Source organism: Artemia sp. Qi Xiang Cuo, chromosome 15, assembly GCF_049724085.1.
Source record: "Artemia sp. Qi Xiang Cuo chromosome 15, ASM4972408v1, whole genome shotgun sequence".
NCBI classification, from domain to species: domain Eukaryota; kingdom Metazoa; phylum Arthropoda; class Branchiopoda; order Anostraca; family Artemiidae; genus Artemia; species Artemia sp. Qi Xiang Cuo.
In genome coordinates, this window is record NC_142808.1 from 22,717,394 (window position 1) to 22,736,941 (window position 19,548).

A 19,548-nucleotide genomic window follows, 5' to 3' on the forward strand; every position below is an offset into this window, starting at 1 on the left:
AAAAAATTAGTCACTCGATGAAACAAGCACCTCCATTGGAGAAGGACAAGGAATTGCTCTCCCCCCTCCCTTTTGATTTTGAAAACTACCTTTGTTGGTTTTCCTTGTTTTTTTTTTCTTTTTGGTTGTTTTCATTGAAAAAAAAAAAAAAAAAACGGTAAAGCCACAAGATTGCTCCCCCTAATATATTTTAAAAAATTAACTTTGCCTCCCCTCTCTAAATATTCTTGAATTGACGCCCCTGTGATGGAATACCTTGGTCTTTATTCAAGGCTGAATGGATGCCAAAATCTTGGGTAATTGTTAAGCTATGTGAAATGGGTTTACAACCCAAATTATATCTAACTTCCCATAACCTAGAATACATTAAAATAATAAATTTTTGTGCTGATCCAAATATAAAAAAAAGGAAGTTCGTATTTATAGATCAAGATCTTTATTTCCCTTTAGAGTCATCATATAATCTAAGCAATTAAGTTTTGTAATTTTTCACTTGACTTCAAAATTAATTTCTTAAGTTCAAAACGAAGTAATTTTTGAATTGTGCCAATAGTTGTATTAAAGTTCTAAACTAGTTCATAGGTTTTATTATTCGTTTTATATTCGTCTTGATAGGACAAAACTAGATCATTTATGTTTTTTTATTCAAAGAAAGGTATAATTATCTATAAATAACTGAAATCGCTATGGTTTTCACAAGCTGTTTTAACGCGAAGCAGGATTGGATTCATCATGCTGAAAAGGAAAAAAGAAGATTACTGTCTTGTATATATTTCTTATATGTCTTATATTTTTGTACTAAAAATGGGCTATAGTTCAGGTGGTTTATTTCCATTGGATAATTGGTATAATCGATGTGCAATTTATAGGGTTAAAAGTTTTAATTTGCTAAAGCTGTTAAAGTGATAATTAATCTGCAATAAAAAAATGTAAAATATTATTATTGTAAAATATAATAAATAATATTTTTATTGCAATAAAAAATATTTTTGTCAAAATCCTGTCTGCACAAATTAGGCCTAGATTGGCTGAGAGAAAATATTGACAGGCCACGTATGGGAGTTCGCTTTAAGCTGATAGGTCTGCTAATGACATTTTTCTACTCAATTTTTCACTACAGGATCTTATTCAGGATTTTGTTTGGAGGGGCTACAACAAATCTTCCCTTGGGCGTATATTACGTGTATTTTTGCTACTTTTAAACGAGTCGGACATTTTTTTTTAGAGGGGGGGAGAGCAAACCGCGGCGCTCATTCCGATATTAATAAAGTCTCTTAGAGAATGGGCCTTGAACGAACGCTTAAGATGATAATTTTTTAAATATATAATTATAAGCCAGTAAAAGAAAACCAAAAGTTTTGGATTCAAATGATTTTTTGCAAGGGTATTCTCTATTTCGCTTTGAAAAATAGGTTCCTTCAACAGTATTGCCTAAATACTAGTTAATGGGCGCGTATACAGTATAAATGAAAACTTTAAATAAAGTTAGTTTCTGACGAAAAATGATTTTGATCGTTTATCGTTTTGGTATCAGGAAAGTTTTAATGGTTTCAAATCTTAAAAAATTACAATTTTTAAATTCCTGAAATTAAAATTTTTATAATTCTAACTAAGTGTCCTGATGCAAAAACAATAACTAATACCACTACTAATAACAACTCGCTGCAGCATTAAGCCGCCTGAGGCCAGCTCGCCCCTATACGCTCCTAGACGCTCCTACACGCTCCTCCTCCATTAAAGAAGGTAAAGGAGACGACACTAGACCCTTAAAGTCCAAATCAGTGGCGCTGATCTTCGTTTCATGGCCTTCAGCCAAGAAGTGCAATTGGGGGGGGGGGGAGTCTTTGCACCCTGGGGGGAGTCTTGTGCTTTTGCACACCCTTTCTGCTATATTCCTCCCCTACATTTTCAGTATTTTTTTTAGTAAAGTGCAAATTATGTTCTGACCTTGGGATGGCATAGGGGTTTTGAGCCCAACTTATGTTAAATTCTGCTCGTTTTGAGTTTGACTCGGCTATTTATTATAATTTCTATTCGTTTTGAGATAGCCATTTTGTTCAGCATAGTTTATTTCCAAATAGAAAATATGTTTTTGAGGAGGACACTCCCCCACAACCCTCGGGGCAAGGGTTTTAAGTTATGCCCTGAGGGCATATAAGAACAATGTTGGCACAATGTACTATGCATTATTTTTTTCCTTTAGAGCAGGGCACTTCATATGGAAGGGGTCGTCGAAGAAACTTCAAATGGGGCTCATCCGATTGGAAACTGAGAGCTCTAGTGCCCTTTTTAATAGTCGAAAGTGATAGGCGGGCTCCTAGCCCCCCCCCCCCCACGCCCATCAGTCCCGCCCCCATGTCTAATCCTAATTTGAAGAGACCCATTTTGTTCAGCATAGTTATTATTCTTATAGTAAAATATGTTTTTGAGGAGGACAATCCCCCGCAACCCTTGGGGCAAAGGTTTTAAGTTATGCCCGGAGTTCATATAGGAACAATGTTGGCACAATGTACTATGTATTATTTTGTCCTTTAGAGCAGGGCACTTCATATGGAAGGGGTCGTCGTAGAAACTTGAAAAGGGGCTCATTCAATTGGAAATTGAGTTCTAGTGCCCACTTTTTATAGTCAAAAGTGATTGGAGGGCAACTAGCCCCCCCCACCTTCCATCATTCCCCCAAACACATCCAATCCAATTTTTGTGATAGCCATTTTGTTCAGCGTAGTTGATTTCCAGATAGGAAATATGTTTTTGAGGAAGACACTCCCCCACAACCCTCAGGGTAAGGGTTTTAAGTTATGCCCTGGGGGCATATAAGGTTTTTATAGAAGGCGTTGTCGTAAAAACTTCAAAAAATGCTCATTCGAATCGAAATTCAAAGGGCTAGTACCCTTTTTAATAGTCAAAAGTGATTGGAGGGCAACTAGCCCCCCCCCCACGCCCATCATTTCCCCAAACACATCCAATCAAAATTTGGAGATAGCCATTTTGTTCAGCGTAGTTGAAGGGTTTTAAGTTATGCCCCCTGGGCATAACTTAAAACCCTTGACCCGAGGGTTATGGGGGAGTGTCCTCCTCAAAAATATATTTTCTATGTGGAAATCAACCACGCTAAACAAAATGGCTATCTCAAAATTTTGATTGGATGTGTTTGCGGGAATGATGGGCGTAAGGGGGGGGTGGGGCTAGTTGCCCTCCAATCACTTTCGACTATTAAAAAGGGCACTAGCAACTCCAATTTCCAATTGAATGAGCCCTTTTCGAAGTTTCTACGACAGCTCCTTTGATGCGAAGTGCCCGGGTATGGAAAAAAAACACATTATGCCCACATCGTTAGTAGAGAGGGGTCAGGAGGTACAAACGGGACTCCTTATATGGGCATAGAATGCTGACGGGACTCCAAATAAGGGCATAGCCTCCCTAGGGAGAATGATTACGTAATGGGGTCAATGACCTCTTTTTCCAAGGTCGATTTATTTGATGTTTCTATGTGTAATAACTCCGGGGCGAAGGTTGCACATGCGCATTGAATTCTAACGGGAAACAATGTTATTGATCTAGGACTCGAGGGGGAAGTGAATTTCCGAGAACTTGATTTGCGTAATCGATCGCGAATGTCATGGTGTCCAGAAATAGTATTTGTTGTTGTTGTAAGTGCACGCTCTCAGCGAATGTTATGATCCAGAAATAGTATTTGTTGTTGTTTTGGTCATGTACATGCTCGAGGCGAATGTCATGGTGTCCAGAAATAGTATTTGTTGTTGTTGCTCTCGAGCCTAATGTTATGACTTTCCCGGAAACAGTTAGATCACGTGTTTCCTTCTCAGCCAATCAGCGAGTCGGATACATCCTCCTTCTCAGCCAATCAGAGACGTGCTTACATATGATTTCCCCGTTACATAACAATTCGCCCTTGAGATTTCATATATAACGGGCATGCAATGTGATTAAATTATCAGAAAGTATTTTGACGCTGTGTAAACAACAATGGATAATATTGATGAATTAGAAGCCTTGGCAACTTCAATTTACCATGTAAGTACATTTTTTATTTTCAAACGAATTTTCCTTGGACATCCTCCATTATATTCAGCTACAACTTAAATATATTCCTTTACCCCAAACCCCCCCCCCCCACATACAATACAAACATCACTTTACAATCTTTATACTCACTAGGAAAACATAAAATATATTCTTTTTACCCTAACCCCATCCCCCATTGTTTTACAATCAAATTCTCGAAAAAAGAAATAATTTTCATTTCGTTAAAGTTTGAGTTTTCTCTATTGTGATTTAGTGCCTACTGACTTCTGTCAATTTTTAATGTAAATGCCGTTCTGATTTGACACATGGCTCTCCGGTGCGAGGCATATAATTAGCTCTGACCCTTTTTAGAGCATTTCCTGCTCATTAGCAGTTTAGTTTCCAAAGATTTCACAGATTCAAAAGGACACGACTAAAAACATGTTTTTATTTATTGGATAACTGAAAAAGAATAATAGCTCAGATCAATGCTTCGATGTTTGACTAAATATACACATTTTCAACGTTTAGTATTAGGAGGGGGATTTTCTTCAAACAAACTAGACCGGCTTTTGAACGGCTCAGTGAGCTGTAATTCTCAGATTCAAAAGGATGCGATATCATTCGCTGTGGGGAGGGGGTATTTTGCCATGTCTTTTCGCCGGGGTTAGTGTCCGTGGGGGTGATGTTCCGTGGGCTGTTTTTTCTGGGGGTAGGGTAAATACCAGCTATCGTAAAAGGATATGGAAAGATAAAAAATAGCGTTAATACTTTAAATGCATCAAACAAGGCATGCTCAATACAGATTAAAACCAGAAAAGAACAGAAATGCCTAAAAACAAGAAACTAGGCTGACTTATATAGGCCGGCTTTTGAACGGCTCAGTGAGCTGTAATTCTCAGATTCAAAAAAAGGATGCAATTAGTATATTTCACGAAATTTTTTTACGTTGTGCTTTCTTAGTGATAAACTAAACAAAATTATATGGATGATGATACTAACTTTCTTTCTATAAAAAGGGGCATATTATTTTGAAACTAATTTTTTCTCTTCTTTTTAAGGCCAATTATGAAGAATGTATGGCGCCTCCGTCCAAGAAAGCCAGAGATGACGAGACAGCCCCATCAGTGCCAGCCCCAATGCAGCCTGGGTTTAAGTTAAAGAGAGAGTGGACGGCTTCTTATAATATGGTGAACCCTGCCGAAGCTATGCAAGATCGTGAAATAGCCGGCGCAGTCGCACAAGAACATAGCGACGTTGCCCCGTCCACCCTCCAGCATGCACTACCTGGTCCTTCGGGTGCCCAAGTGCAGCCGGGATATGCAAATGTAAGTATTTTTTCCTACCTTTCTATTTATTCATTTTTCAGTCCTTTTCAATCCCAATATAAACTTATCTCTGTGAGATATTAACCCCTCCCCCCAACCATTGTTTTAAATTTATCTCCCTCGGAGATATCTAAATGTAATTTTTTACAATGAAACCACTCTTGCCTCCCCCTCCCTCGGAGATATCTAAATGTAATTTTTTGCAAAGGAACCGCTCTGTTCTAATCTGTGTTATCGCTTCGATATCTCATAAGTGAATATTTTTAGGTAATTTCTATTAATAATCACCGCCTTTGAAACTCAAAATGCTATTTTTTCTAATCATTGCTATTTTCTCTGTTGCTATCTCTTCGACGTTATCCCATAAGCGAATATTTTTCATGGGTAATTTCAATTAATGCTCACCATTTGAAACTCAAAATCCCCTATTTTTCACAATTGAATATCACAAAGTTTCAAGAGAAGGAACTGAGTGAGATTATTCACATTTATCTATTTGTCACATATGGATCCCGTAATTTGCGCAAGGATATTTTAAAATAACTTTCAATCTTACAAAGCCTTGCCAATATTTTAGTGATGGAGACATTCCTGAATAAGAAGTAACGGTTCTCGAATTTAATTGTACTGTTTCCCAGAGAATACGCTTGGAAACAGAGCAGACACGAGATTAAAAATAATCTAGGCTCATTTGGAGTCATAGACAACCTGTACGGGGAGTAGGTGAAACGACTTATGCCAACTAACAATACGGTTTTTTGGGACATTATGTAAATAACCGGAGCCCGGAATGTGCCGGTGGGTCCGGGAAGTACTGTGGGGCAAGGTTAGGGAAGCGCCGGGGGATGCGCCACGGGTCAGGGAAGTGCCACAGGGATGCGCCACGGGCCAGGGAAGTGCCACAGGGATGCGCCACGGGCCCGAGAAGCATCACGGGAAGCGATGCGGGGCCCGAGAAGCGCCACAGGGATGCGCTTTGGCTCCGAAAAGCGCCGAAAAAAAAAAAATTTAGGGGGGGGAGTTAGCACTTTTAATAGTGACAAAATAGAAATGAAAAGATAAGTGTTTCTTACTTCAGTGTCTATCCATTTCTCTTCGAAATTTAGCGATTTTAGCTATAACAATTTTCCTAAATTTAGGGGAGGGGCGTGAATCCATGATTTTTGTTGGAGAGGGGGTTAGCACTTTTAATAGTGACAAAATAGAAATGAAATTTAATTTAAACACTTTTTTTTTCAGATATAATAATGTTTGGTGTGATTGACACAGAATATATTGGTCTGAAATATTCCGCAACTGGCATTATATTCGAAGCAGCTTTCTTACTCCTAGACAATCAACGACGTGAAATTCATTGCTATAAATGGAACATCAGATACAATATGTATAAGTACGAGAAAAACAGATGGAGTCCAACACTAAATTTTATAAATCGAAATGGCTTTTACGCTAAAACCCTACGACCACATAATGAAAATGGCTATGAAATAAAACATGTACAAGAGGAAATTCAGGAAATATGCAGTTTTTTCGGTGTGCAAACTGTTTATGTTAAGCGAAACGTGCCAACTGATAAACTCTTACTAGAAAAATGTGATAAAAACATAGCATTATTCAATTTAGAAGACTTCAAATGTGAGAAATACCTGCATTCAGTCCATGACCCAGAAGATGAAGTTAGATATTTCGCTAAATGGATACCGGAAAAGATACCTGACATGGAAAAATGTATCAGATATCCAAATCCCAAAACATGATCCTCCTCATATCAAATGGATTAAGCTTCTTTTTTTTTAAATATGTCATTATTTTTTTTCAAACGTTTTAAATATGTTTAAGAAATGAATATCTTAAGCCTAATAAGTCTTTAATCTGTATAAATGTTAGTAGAAATTGATATAATAGAGCCCTAGAAAACCTACGATTAACCACAATGTCCAGTTAAGCGTGACCGAGAACACTACCAAGTCACACCTAAACAGGGCCGTTTCACCTCCGTTTGGATTGTCTTTTTCTTACCCTAACCACTGAAATTGACGAGTTTATTATATATTAAAGTCCATAGCCACGAAAATTAGAATTTAATATTCAAAATGCCAGGGAACACACTTTCAAGTTCAGCATGTTTGAGAACCCTAAATAGTTATCCATAAAAAGGTAAGTTAACTCTAAAAGGTTAAAGAATTTTTCTGAAATTATCTTAAGCCTGAGACGTTTTTATTCTTTAGAATAGTCCATCGCCACGAAAATTAGACTTTCAGATTCAACATACCAGGGAACACACTTTTAACATACCAGGGAACTATCTATGGCTAAGTTTGCTAAAGACAAGCTATTTTCTTGCGAAAACACACAAAATCAGAAAAAAAATGTTCAATGTTCCTTTAGTACCTATGCAATTAGGCTGAAATGAAGATATTTATGCAGAGTTTCAACTAGCTATGGCTAAGTTTGCTAAAGACAAGCTATTTTCTTGCGAAAACACACAACATCAGAAAAAATATTGTTAGGTTAGGTTAAGTTAGATTAGGTTAGGTTAGCCTACGTACGCGCGCATATGGTTAGGTTAGGTTAGGTTAGATTAAGTTAGGTTAGGTTAAGTTAGGTTAGGATAGGTTAAGTTAGGTTAGGGTAAGTTAGGATAGGTTAGATTAAGTTAGGTTAGGCTAAGTTTTGTTAGGCTAGGTTAGCCTACGTACGCGCGCGTACGTAGACTAACCTAGCCTAACCTAACTTAGCCTAACCTAACTTAATCTAACCTATCCTAACTTAACCTAACCTAACTTAATCTAACCTAACCTAACTTAACCTAACCTAACTTAATCCAACCTAACCTAACCTATATGCGCGCATACGTAGGCTAACCTAACCTAATCTAACTTAACCTAACCTAACAATATTTTTTCTGATTTTGTGTTTTCGCAAGAAAATAGCTTGTCTTTAGCAAACTTAGCCATAGCTAGTTGAAACTCTGCATAAATATCTTCATTTCAGCCTAATTGCATAGGTACTATAGGAACATTGAACATTTTTTTTCTGATTTTGTGTGTTTTTGCAAGAAAATAGCTTGTCTTTAGCAAACTTAGCCATAGCTAGTTGAAACTCTGCATAAATATCTTCATTTAAGCCTAAGTGCGTAGGGACTAAAGGAACATTGAACATTTTTTCTGATTTTGTGTGTTTTCGCAAGAAAATAGCTTGTCTTTAGCAAACTTAGCAATAGATAGTTGAAACTCTGCAAAAATATCTTCAATTCAGCCAAATTGAGTAGGTACTAAAGGAACATTTAACATTTTTTCTGATTTTGTGTGTTTTCTCAAGAAAATAGCTTGTCTTTAGCAAAATTAGCCATAGCTAGTTGAAACTCTGCATAAATAACATCATTTTCAGCCTAATTGTGTAGGTACTAAAGGAACGTTGAACATTTTTTTTGATTTTGTGTGTTTTCGCAAGAAAATAGCTTGTCTTTAGCAAACTTAGCCATAGCTAGTTGACAATCTGCAAAGATATATTACTTGTTATCCAATTTGTGATGGTACTCGAGAACAATTGAAAATTTTTTTCTGATTTTGTGTGTTTTCGCAAGAAAATACCTTGTGTTTATAGAACATAGCCATTGATAGTTGAAAATCAATATAAAAAATTTAATTTTTTGCCTACTTGTGAGGGTACTAAAGGAACATTTAGCATTTTTTCTGATTTTGTGGGTTTTCGCAAGAAAATAGCTTGTCTTTAGCAAAATTATCCAGAGCTAGTAGAAACTCTGCATAAATATCTTAATTTTTATTCTAATTGTGTAGGTCCTCAAGGAACATTGAATATTTTTTATGAGTTTGTGTGTTTTAGAACGAAAATATATAATCTTTATCAAACTTTGTCATAATTCGTTGAAACTCTGCAAAAATATCATCATTTATGCATAATTGTGTAGGTACTAAAAGAAACATTGAACATTTTTTCTGATTTTGTGTGTTTTCGCAAGAAAATAGCTTGTCTTTAGCAAACTTAGCCATAGCTAGTTGAAACTCTGTATAAATATCTTCATTTTTAGTCTAATTGCGTAGGTACTAAAGGAACATTGAACATTTTTTCTGATTTTGTGGGTTTTCACAAGAAAATAGCTTATCTTTAGCAAACATAGCCATAGCTAGTTGAAACTCTGCATAGATATCTTCATTTTTAGTCTAATTGCGTAGGTACTAAAGGAACATTGAACATTTTTTCTGATTTTGTGTGTTTTCACAAGAAAATACCTTGTCTTTATCAAACATAGCCATAGCTATTTGAAACTCTGCATAAATATCTTCATTTTTAGTCTAATTGTGAGGGTACTAAAGGAACATTGAAAATTTTTTTCTGATTTTGTGTGTTTTCACGAGAAAATAGCTTGTCTTTAGAAAACGTAGCCAAAGCTAGTTTAATTTCTTAATAAATTACTTAATTTTTAGCCCAATAGTTTCGTTTATCTACTAACATTTTACATTTTTTTCTGAGTTTGTGTGTTTTCACAATAAAATATCTTGTATTTATAAAACTCCGCCATACATAGTTGAAACTCTGCATAAATAACTTCATTTTTAGCACAATTGCTAGGGTAATAAAGGAACATTGAAAATTATTTCTGATTTTGTGTGTTTTCACAAGAAAATAGCTTCTCTTTAGCAAACTTAGCCATAGATAGTTGAAACTCTGCATAGATATCTTCATTTTTAGTCTAATTGCGTAGGTACTAAAGGAACATTAAATATTTTCTCTGATTTTGTGTGTTTTCGCAAGAAAATAGCTTGTCTTTATCAAATTTAGCCATAGCTAGTTGAAACTCTGCATAAATATCTTCATTTAAGCCTAATTGCGTAGGTACTAAAGGAACATTGTAAATTTTTTTCTGAGTTTGTGTTTTTTCGCAAGAAAATAGCTTGTCCTTAGAAAACTTAGCCATAGCTAGTTAAAACTCTGCATAAATATATTCATTTAAGCCTAATTGCGTAGGTACTAAAGTAAAATTGAACATTTTTTCTGATGTTTTGTGTTTTATAAAGAAAATATATATTCTTTATAAATCATATAAAAATATATATGAAAATCAGCATAATTATATTAATTTAATTCTAATTTCGTAGGTACTAAAGGTACATTTAAAATTTTTTCTGATTTTGTGTGTTTTCGCAAGAAAATAGTTTGTCTTTAACAAACTTAGCCATAGCTAGTTGAAACTCTACATAAATAGAGAAATGCTTTAACCATTTAGGGTTAACTTACCTTTTTAGGGATGAGCATTTATGGTTCTCCTACATGCTGAACCTGAAACTGTGTTCCCTGACATACTGGATCTGAAAGTGTAATTTCAGAAAAATTCTTTAACCTTTTAGGGTTAACTTACCTTTTTATGGATGACTATTAAGGGTTCTCCAACATGTTGAACTTGAAAGTGTGTTCCCTGGCTTTTTGAATTTGAATGTATATTTTTGGTGGCTATGTACTATTATAAAGAATAAAAACGTCTCAGGCTTAAGATAATTTCAGAAAAATTCTTTAACCTTTTAGGGTTAACTTACCATTTTAGGGGTGACTATTTAGGGTTCTCCAACATGCTGAACTTGAAAGTGTGTTCCCTGGTATGTTGAATCTGAAAGTCTAATTTTCGTGGCGATGGACTATTCTAAAGAATAAAAACGTCTCAGGCTTAAGATAATTTCTGAAAAATTCTTTAACCTTTTAGAGTTAACTTACCTTTTTATGGATAACTATTTAGGGTTCTCCAACATGCTGAACTTGAAAGTGTTGTCCCTGGCATGTTTAATCTGAAAGTCTAATTTTCGTGGTGAAGGTCTATTATAAATAATAAAAACGTCTCAGGCTTAAGATAATTTCAGAAAAATTCTTTAACCATTTAGTGTTAACTTAACTATTTAGGGGTTACTATTTAGGGTTCTCCAACATGCTGAACTTGAAAGTGTGTTCCCTGGCATGTTGAATCTGAAAGTATAATTTTCATGGCGATGGACTATTCTAAAGAATAAAAACGGTTGAGGCTTAAGATATTTATTGCTTAAACATATTTAAAACATTTGAAAAAAAATAATGACATATTTAAAAAAAAAAGAAGCTTAATCCATTTGATATGAGGAGGAGCAAGTTTAGGACTTTGGATATCTGATGCATTTTTCCATGTCAGGTATCTTTTCCGGTATCCATTTAGCGAAATATCTAACGTCATCTTCTGGGTCATGGACTGAATGCAGGTATTTCTCACATTTGAAGTCTTCTAAATTGAATAATGCTATGTTTTTATCACATTTTTCTAGTAAGAGTTTATCAGTTGGCACGTTTCCCTTAACATAAACAGTTTGCAAACCAAAATAACTGCATATTTCCTGAATTGCCTCTTGTACATGTTTTATTTCATAGCTATTTTCATTATGTGGTCGTATGGTTTTAGCGTAAAAGCCATTTCGATTTATAAAATTTAGTGTTGGACTCCATCTGTTTTTCTCGTACTCATACATATTGTATCTGATGTTCCATTTATAGCAATGAATTTCACGTCGTTGATTGTCTAGGAGTAAGAAAGCTGCTTCGAATATAATGCCAGTTGCGGAATATTTCAGACCAATATATTCTGTGTCAATCACACCAAACATCATTATATCTGAAAAAAAAAAGTGTTTAAATTAAATTTCATTTCTATTTTGTCACTATTAAAAGTGCTAACCCCCTCCCCAACAAAAATCATGGATTCACGCCCCTCCCCTAAATTTAGGAAAATTGTTAAAGCTAAAATCGCTAAATTTCGAAGAGAAATGGTTAGACACTGAAGTAAGAAACAAGTATCTTTTCATTTCAATTTTGTCACTATTAAAATTGCTAACTCCCCCCCCTAATTTTTTTTTTCGGCACTTTTCGGAGCCACAGCGCATCCCCGTGGCGCTTCTCGGGCCCCGCAGCGCTTCCCGCGATGCTTCTCGGGCCCGTGGCGCATCCCAGTGGCACTTCCCTGACCCGTGGCGCATCCCTGTGGCACTTCCCTGACCCGTGGCGCATCCCCCCGGCGCGTCCCTCACCTTGCCCCCACAGCACTCCCCGGACCCATCGGCGCATTCCGGGTTCTGGTTATTTACATAATGTCCCAAAAAACCGTATTGTTAGGCGGCATAAGTCGTTTCGCCTACTCCCCGTACAGGTTGTCTATGACTCCAAATGAGCCTAGATTATTTTTAATCTCGTGTCTGTTCTGTTTCCAAGCGTATTCTCTGGGAAACAGTACAATTAAATTCGAGAACCGTTAATTCTTATTGAGGAATGTCTCTACATCACTAAAATATTGGCAAGGGTTTTTAAGATTGAAAGTTATCTTAAAATATCCTTGCGAAAATTACAGGAACCATATGTGACAAATAGATAAATGTGAATAATCTCACTCAGTTCCTTCTCTTGAAACTATGTGATAATCATTTGTGAAAAATAGGGGGATTTTGAGTTTCAAATGGTGAGCATTAATTGAAATTACCCATGAAAAATATTCGCTTATGAGATAACGTCGAAGAGATAGCAACAGAGAAAATATCAAATATTAGAAAAAATAGCATTTTGAGTTTCAAAGGCGGTGATTATTAATAGAAATTACCTAAAAATATTCGCTTATGAGATATTGATGCGATAACAAAGATTAGAACAGAGTGGTTTCTTTGCAAAAAATTACATTTAGATATCTCCGAGGGAGGGGGGCAGAGAAAGAGTGGTTTCATTGTAAAAAATTACATTTAGATATCTCCGAGGGAGATAAATTTAAAACAATGGTTGGGGGGGGTGATATCTCACAGAGATAAGTTTATAATGGGATTGAAAAGGACTGAAAAATGAATAAATAGAAAGGTAGGAAAAAATAAGTACATGTGCATATCCCGGCTGCACTTGGGCACCCGAAGGACCAGGTAGTGCATGCTGGAGGGTGGACGGGGCGACATCGCTATGTTCTTGCGAAACTGGGCCGGCTATTTCATGATTTTGCGCTTCGGCATGGTTCACCATATTATAAGAAGCCGTCCACTCTCTCTTTAACTTAAACCCAGGCTGCATTGGGACTGGCACTGATGGGGCTGTCTCGTCATCTCTGGCTTTCTTGGAAGGAGGTGCCATACATTCTTCATAATTGGGCTTAAAAAGAAGAGAAAAAATTAGTTTCAAAATAATATGCCCCTTTTTATAGAAAGAAAGTTAGTATCATCATCCATATAATTTTGTTTAGTTTATCACTAAGAAAGCACAACGTAAAAAAATTTCGTGAAATATACTAATTGCATCCTTTTTTTGAATCTGAGAATTACAGCTCACTGAGCCAGTCAAAGGCCGGGCTATATAAGTCAGCCTAGTTTCTTATTTTTAGACGTTTCTGTTCTTTTCTGGTTTTAATCTGTATTGAGCATGCCTTGTTTGATGCATTTAAAGTATTAACGCTGTTTTTTATCTTTCCATATCCTTTTACGATAGCTGGTATTTACCCTACCCCCAGAAAATACAGCCCACGGACAATCACCCCCACGGCCAATAACCCCGGAGAAACGACCTGGACAAATACCCCCTCCCCACAGCGACTGATATCGCATCCTTTTGAATCTGAGAATTACAGCTCACTGAGCCGTTCAAAAGCCGGTCTAGTTTCTTTGAAGAAAATCCCCCCTCCTAATACTAAACGTTGAAAATGTGTATATTTAGTCAAACATCGAAGCATTGATCTGAGCTATGATTCTTTTTCAGTTATCCAATAAATAAAAACATGTTTTTAGTCGTGTCCTTTTGAATCTGTGAAATCTTTGGAAACTAAACTGCTAATGAGCAGGAAATGCTCTAAAAAGGGTCAGAGCTAATTATATGCCTCGCACCGGAGAGCCATGTGTCAAAACAGAACGGCATTTACATTAAAAATTGACAGAAGTCAGTAGACACTAAATCACAATAGAGAAAATTCAAACTTTAACGAAAAGAAAATTATTTCTTTTTGCGAGAATTTGATTGTAAAACAATGGGGGATGGGGTTAGGGTAAAAAGAATATATTTTATGTTTTCCTAGTTAGTATAAAGATTGTAAAGTGATGTTTGTATTGTATGTGGGGGGGGGGGGGTTGGGGAAAAGGAATATATTTATGTTTTAGCTGAATATACTGGAGGATGTCCATGGAAAATTCGTTTGAAAATAAAAAATGTACTTACATGGTAAATTGAAGTTGCCACGGCTTCTAATTCATCAATATTATCCATTGTTGTTTACACAGCGTCAAAATACTTTCTGATAATTTAATCACATTGCATGCCCGTTATATATGAAATCTCAAGGGCGAATTGTTATGTAACGGGGAAATCATATGTAAGCAGGCCTCTGATTGGCTGAGAAGGAGGATGTATCCGAATCGCTGATTGGCTGAGAAGGACACATGTGATCTAACTGTTTCCGGGAAAGTCTTAACATTTGGCTCGATAGCAACAACAACAAATACTATTTCAGGACACCATGACATTAGCCTCGTGCATGTACATGACCAAAACCACAACAAATACTATTTCTGGATCATAGCATTCGCTGAGAGTGTGCACTTACAACAACAACAAATACTATTTCTGGACACCATGACATTCGCGATCGATTACGCAATCAAGTTCTCGGATATTCACTTCCCCCTCGAGTCCTAGATCAATAACATTGTTTCCCGTTAGAATTCAATGCGCATGTGCAACCTTCGCCCCGGAGTTATTACACATAGAAACATCAAATAAATCGACCTTGGAAAAAGAGGTCATTGACCCCATTACGTAATCTTTCTCCCTAGGGAGGCTATGCCCTTATTTGGAGTCCCGTCAGCATTCTATGCCCATATAAGGAGTCCCGTTTGTACCTCCTGACCCCTCTCTACTATCGTTCTTTACTTAGGCAGCGCGCTAGCGCTGCCTATGATATAATTTGAGAGCCGAAGGTTTATATACTTTCAAGCATGAATCTTGATCGGATTTAATCATTGATTTGATTCCTTTGCTTATCAAGGAATGGGGCCTGACTTTCGTCTTTTGGTTCGAAAAGCCAGAAAAATGGCAGAGGACTACATGTACACCTACAGAGAAGAAATCCCCACTACTCGTCTTGTGCAAAAAGTTGCTTTACTTATGCAAGAATATACACAGTCTGGGTAAGTTGACTTCATCGTATTTTTGGCATTTTTTGACATTTGTGAGTGTTTTTTTTATTTTATTTTTTATTTTTTTGCTTTTGATGAATGCTGCCCATAGTTGAAATTGAATAAACCACCGGAAAGACAAAGACCTAAAGTTTATTTTCGTAGTGTTTCGACCCCTCCCCCATACCCACTCCCCTTGGGAAATTGCTTGACATTTTGGCTTAACTAATACGGAAGACAATATATGATACTTTTTTTAGTCTAAATTCTTAAACGCAATACGTTGAATTGATTGGCTCGGTCCATTCTTTCATATCATATTTGGATCTGAAAACGCTTTGAAGCAGCCGGGTACAAAAGATTTTGTTTCTAAAAAGGGGGAAAAGCGTGACTTCGAAAAACCTGGAAAATGAATGGATTATTTGGAAAACATAAGAAAAAACAGAGTAGATCGTCAAAACCTTGAGACTTTAATGGTGGAGAAAGGTTAAAGCCCTCCTCCCCCACTTTCCCTTGCGGAATATGCCTTTTTAAAGTTTTTTTCAAAAGGGTTTTATATCCCCTTTTCTGACTTGTAAAAATAATTACGTTGTAGAACTTTTGATATATAAACTATTTTTGCAATATTGATGTATTTGAGGCCTTGAACGCATTTTGAGTATAAACAGCTGGTTGGTATTAACAGTCAAAATAGCTATAGCAATTTTTTTTTTGAATTAAAACATATTTTTCAGTAAACATACGTGAACAGGAGTAAACATTTTTTAAGTTTGTACTTTATTCTGTACATTGTGTGTTTTACAACATAACGCCTTTTGAATTATCACACCCAAGTTAATTTTAACTTGTTTTTTATTGCTTATTAATTACTGATTATTTCACATTTAAGTCCAAAGGACATTAAAAGAATTTTCTATATATATTCTATATAGAATTTTCTATATAGAATTTTCTATATATATATATATATATATATATATATATATATATATATATATATATATATATATATATATATATATATATATATATATATATATATATATATATATATATATATATATATATATATATATATATATATATATATATATATATATATATATATATATATATATATATATATATATATATATATATATATACAATTTTTTTAACTGAAAGTAAGGAACGACGTTAAAACTTAAAACGAACAGAAATTATTCCGCATATGAAAGGGGCTGTCTCCTCCTCAACGCCTCGCTCTTTACGCTAAAGTTTTTTGTTGTTTAAAAAAAATAGAGTTGTGAGAAAGTCAAACTTTAGCGTAAAGAGCGAGGCGTTGAGGAGGCGCCCTTTCATGTTCAGAATAATTTCTGTTCGTTTTAAGTTTTAACGTCATTCCTTATTTTCAGTTAAAAAACTTGTTTTTTTTATTTAATTTTTTAATGTTTTTGAATTAATGCAGGTTTTGATTTTGGCTCACCGTACATGAATAATTAAAACAAAATTTGTATATTAATTTTATTTTTATTTGGTTAAATGGCTTTCTCCAAACTTGTTTAATTTTGTTTAAGAACGTTTTTATTAGTAACAAATAAACATAACTTACGAATTAACTTACGTAACGAACTTCTATATTCATATATTTTTAATAAGTATATTAGGGGGCCCGTCCCTAGTCAATACCCCGCTCTTTAAGCTAAAGTTCGAATTTTGTTCCAATTCTTTAAAAATTACCCCTTAATCACAAAGGCCGTTAATTAGAATAAATAGCTCTTATGAAAGTACAAAAAAATCTTTGGCGTAAAGAGCAAGGTATTGACTAGGGGGTGAACCCAATCATATACGTAATATTTTCTGTTCATTTTAAGTTTTTATGTTGCTCCTTAATTTCATTTGAAAAACTTGTTTTTTTTTATTTAATTTCTGATCTTTTTTTGAAATAATGCTGGGAAATCCGGCACCCCCTTCATAGTAATGTCCCTTCTCCCATGAAAACTTCCTTCATGGAGAGTTCCTCACACACAACCCCCCCCCCCCCATGGGCGCCCATAAGCTGAATTTCAGGGGGGGGGCAAACCTCGTCTAATTGGCACTTTTAATGCTATACAATAGAAATCTCAGAACAAAAGTATAAAAATAAGGCAGCATCATTCAGCCAGGGGGGGAGGGGGCGGGAGCCCCCCAGCCCCCCCCCCCCATATGGGCGCCCATGCCCCCCCCCACCCTCACCCACAAGAAAAATTTCCCCCTGAAAACGTCTGTATACTTCCCAATAACCAATACTATGTTAACATTGGGTAAACTTCATAAACTTTTAGCCGTCCCCCAGGGGACTTCGGGGGATTAAGTCATCCTAAAAGACATAGTTATCATATTTTCGACCATGCTGAACAAAATGGCTATCTCAAAATTTTGATCGGGTGACTTTGGGGAAAAAATGAGTGAGGGAGGGGGCCTTGTTGCCCTCCACTTTTTTGTCACTTAAAAAGGGAACTAGAACTTTTAATTTCCGTTCCAATGAGCCCTCCCATGGTATTCTAGGACCACTGGGTCAATACGATCACCCCTGGAAAAAAAAAAATAAAAAAAAGCAAATAAACACCCATCCGTGATCTTTCTTCTGGCAAAAAATGCAAAATTCTACATTTTGTAGATAGGACCTCTGCAGGGGGGGCTTGAAACCTCTGCAGTAGGGTTCTCTGATACGCTGAATATGATGATGGTGTGATTTTCATTAAGGTTCTATAACTTGTAGGGGTTATTCCCCCTTTTTTCGAAAATCAGCCAAATTTTCTCAGGCGCGTAACTTTTGATGGGTAGGACTAAACTTGATGAAACTTATATATTTGAAATCAGCATTAAATCTGATTCTTTTGATGTATCTATTAGTATGAAAATCTCGTTTTCTAGAGTTTCGGTTACCATTGAGCCGGGTCGCTCCTTACTTACAGTTCGTTACCACGTACTGTTTGATAGACCAGGGTAGGTTAGGCCTACTTTGGGTCGTAGATCCATTTATTCACCTAACTTAAGGTTTATTTTCTCTTTGTAGTTTTTGGTGTGTTGGTGTGAAAGATGATAATTTTGCCATCATTGTATAGCTGAGATTTAGTTCTATCCATATACCGAAATACATGTTTCAAATTCAGTGCGAGTCGTTATTTAGTTCTAAAATGACTTAAATATTACTTGGAAATTGTCAAAGGAAAACAGTTCCTATGCTTTAAACAAATTTAGCTTCCTCTAAAAAAAAAAAAAAAAAAAAAAAAAATATGTCAAAGTAATATCTTAGTCCTGGCTCGGTGAATGGACAGATCTTAGACTAGTGAATCTAATGATGCAAATGTCTTGTTTTTCTGGTGGAAGTTACAGCTGCAGTCTTATTGCGAAATCGCTTGTTTAAGGGGAACGTATACCTTAACAGCTTGCCAAGATTTTGTTGCCCATCAAGTCTTGATCAAAGACATAGTTATTTTATTTAAGGGCCGTCAGTTCACAAGTTTTTGTGGAAGAAGAGAAAAATATAATTTTCGAAATCTTGGGGGAAGGGGTAGTGTGTTAATTTTGTGGTCTTGTCTATTTTTTTCCAATAGAAACATCCTTAAAAAAGCTTTTTTTCAATGAAAATTCTAGAAGGTTCTAGTTAAAATTCTAGTTTTTTTTTCAAAATTTAGAGGGGCATTAAAGATCTAGGGGGGCAATTACCTCTTCCACTGCCCAATTGACGTTTATCAAGTAGCTGTTTCTGTTTTTTTATTATAACATAATTAAAAATTTAAAAAACTGGCTTCAAAAAGTTATAAAACTAGTGGCGAAATTAAGAAATTGCTTTGCTTTAACCCTTAAAATTTTTATTAAAGCAGATTAATGTGATTTTTATCATTTACATGGACCCATATATCGCATATTTTAAGTTCATAAATAAAAACCAATAATATCACACACTGGCCATCCTTACACCACCAAATAAAAACGAGTCTCTGAGCCATTTTTAGTCTAATGCCATTATTAAATACCAAAGAAATTGGAGGGCAACTAGGCCCCTT

The 19,548-nt window shown here is 35.7% G+C and overlaps 1 protein-coding gene across 1 annotated transcript in view; it reads left to right on the forward strand.

Annotated features, from left to right (window-relative positions):
• Positions 1–19,548, forward strand: part of Prosalpha2 (proteasome alpha2 subunit) — a 76,549-nt gene that overhangs the window by 13,930 nt on the left and 43,071 nt on the right. Inside the window, exon 4 of the mRNA XM_089101935.1 lies at positions 15,388–15,529. Within this exon, the coding sequence (XP_088958061.1) occupies positions 15,388–15,529 (142 nt within the window). The remainder of the gene's footprint in view (positions 1–15,387; positions 15,530–19,548) is intronic.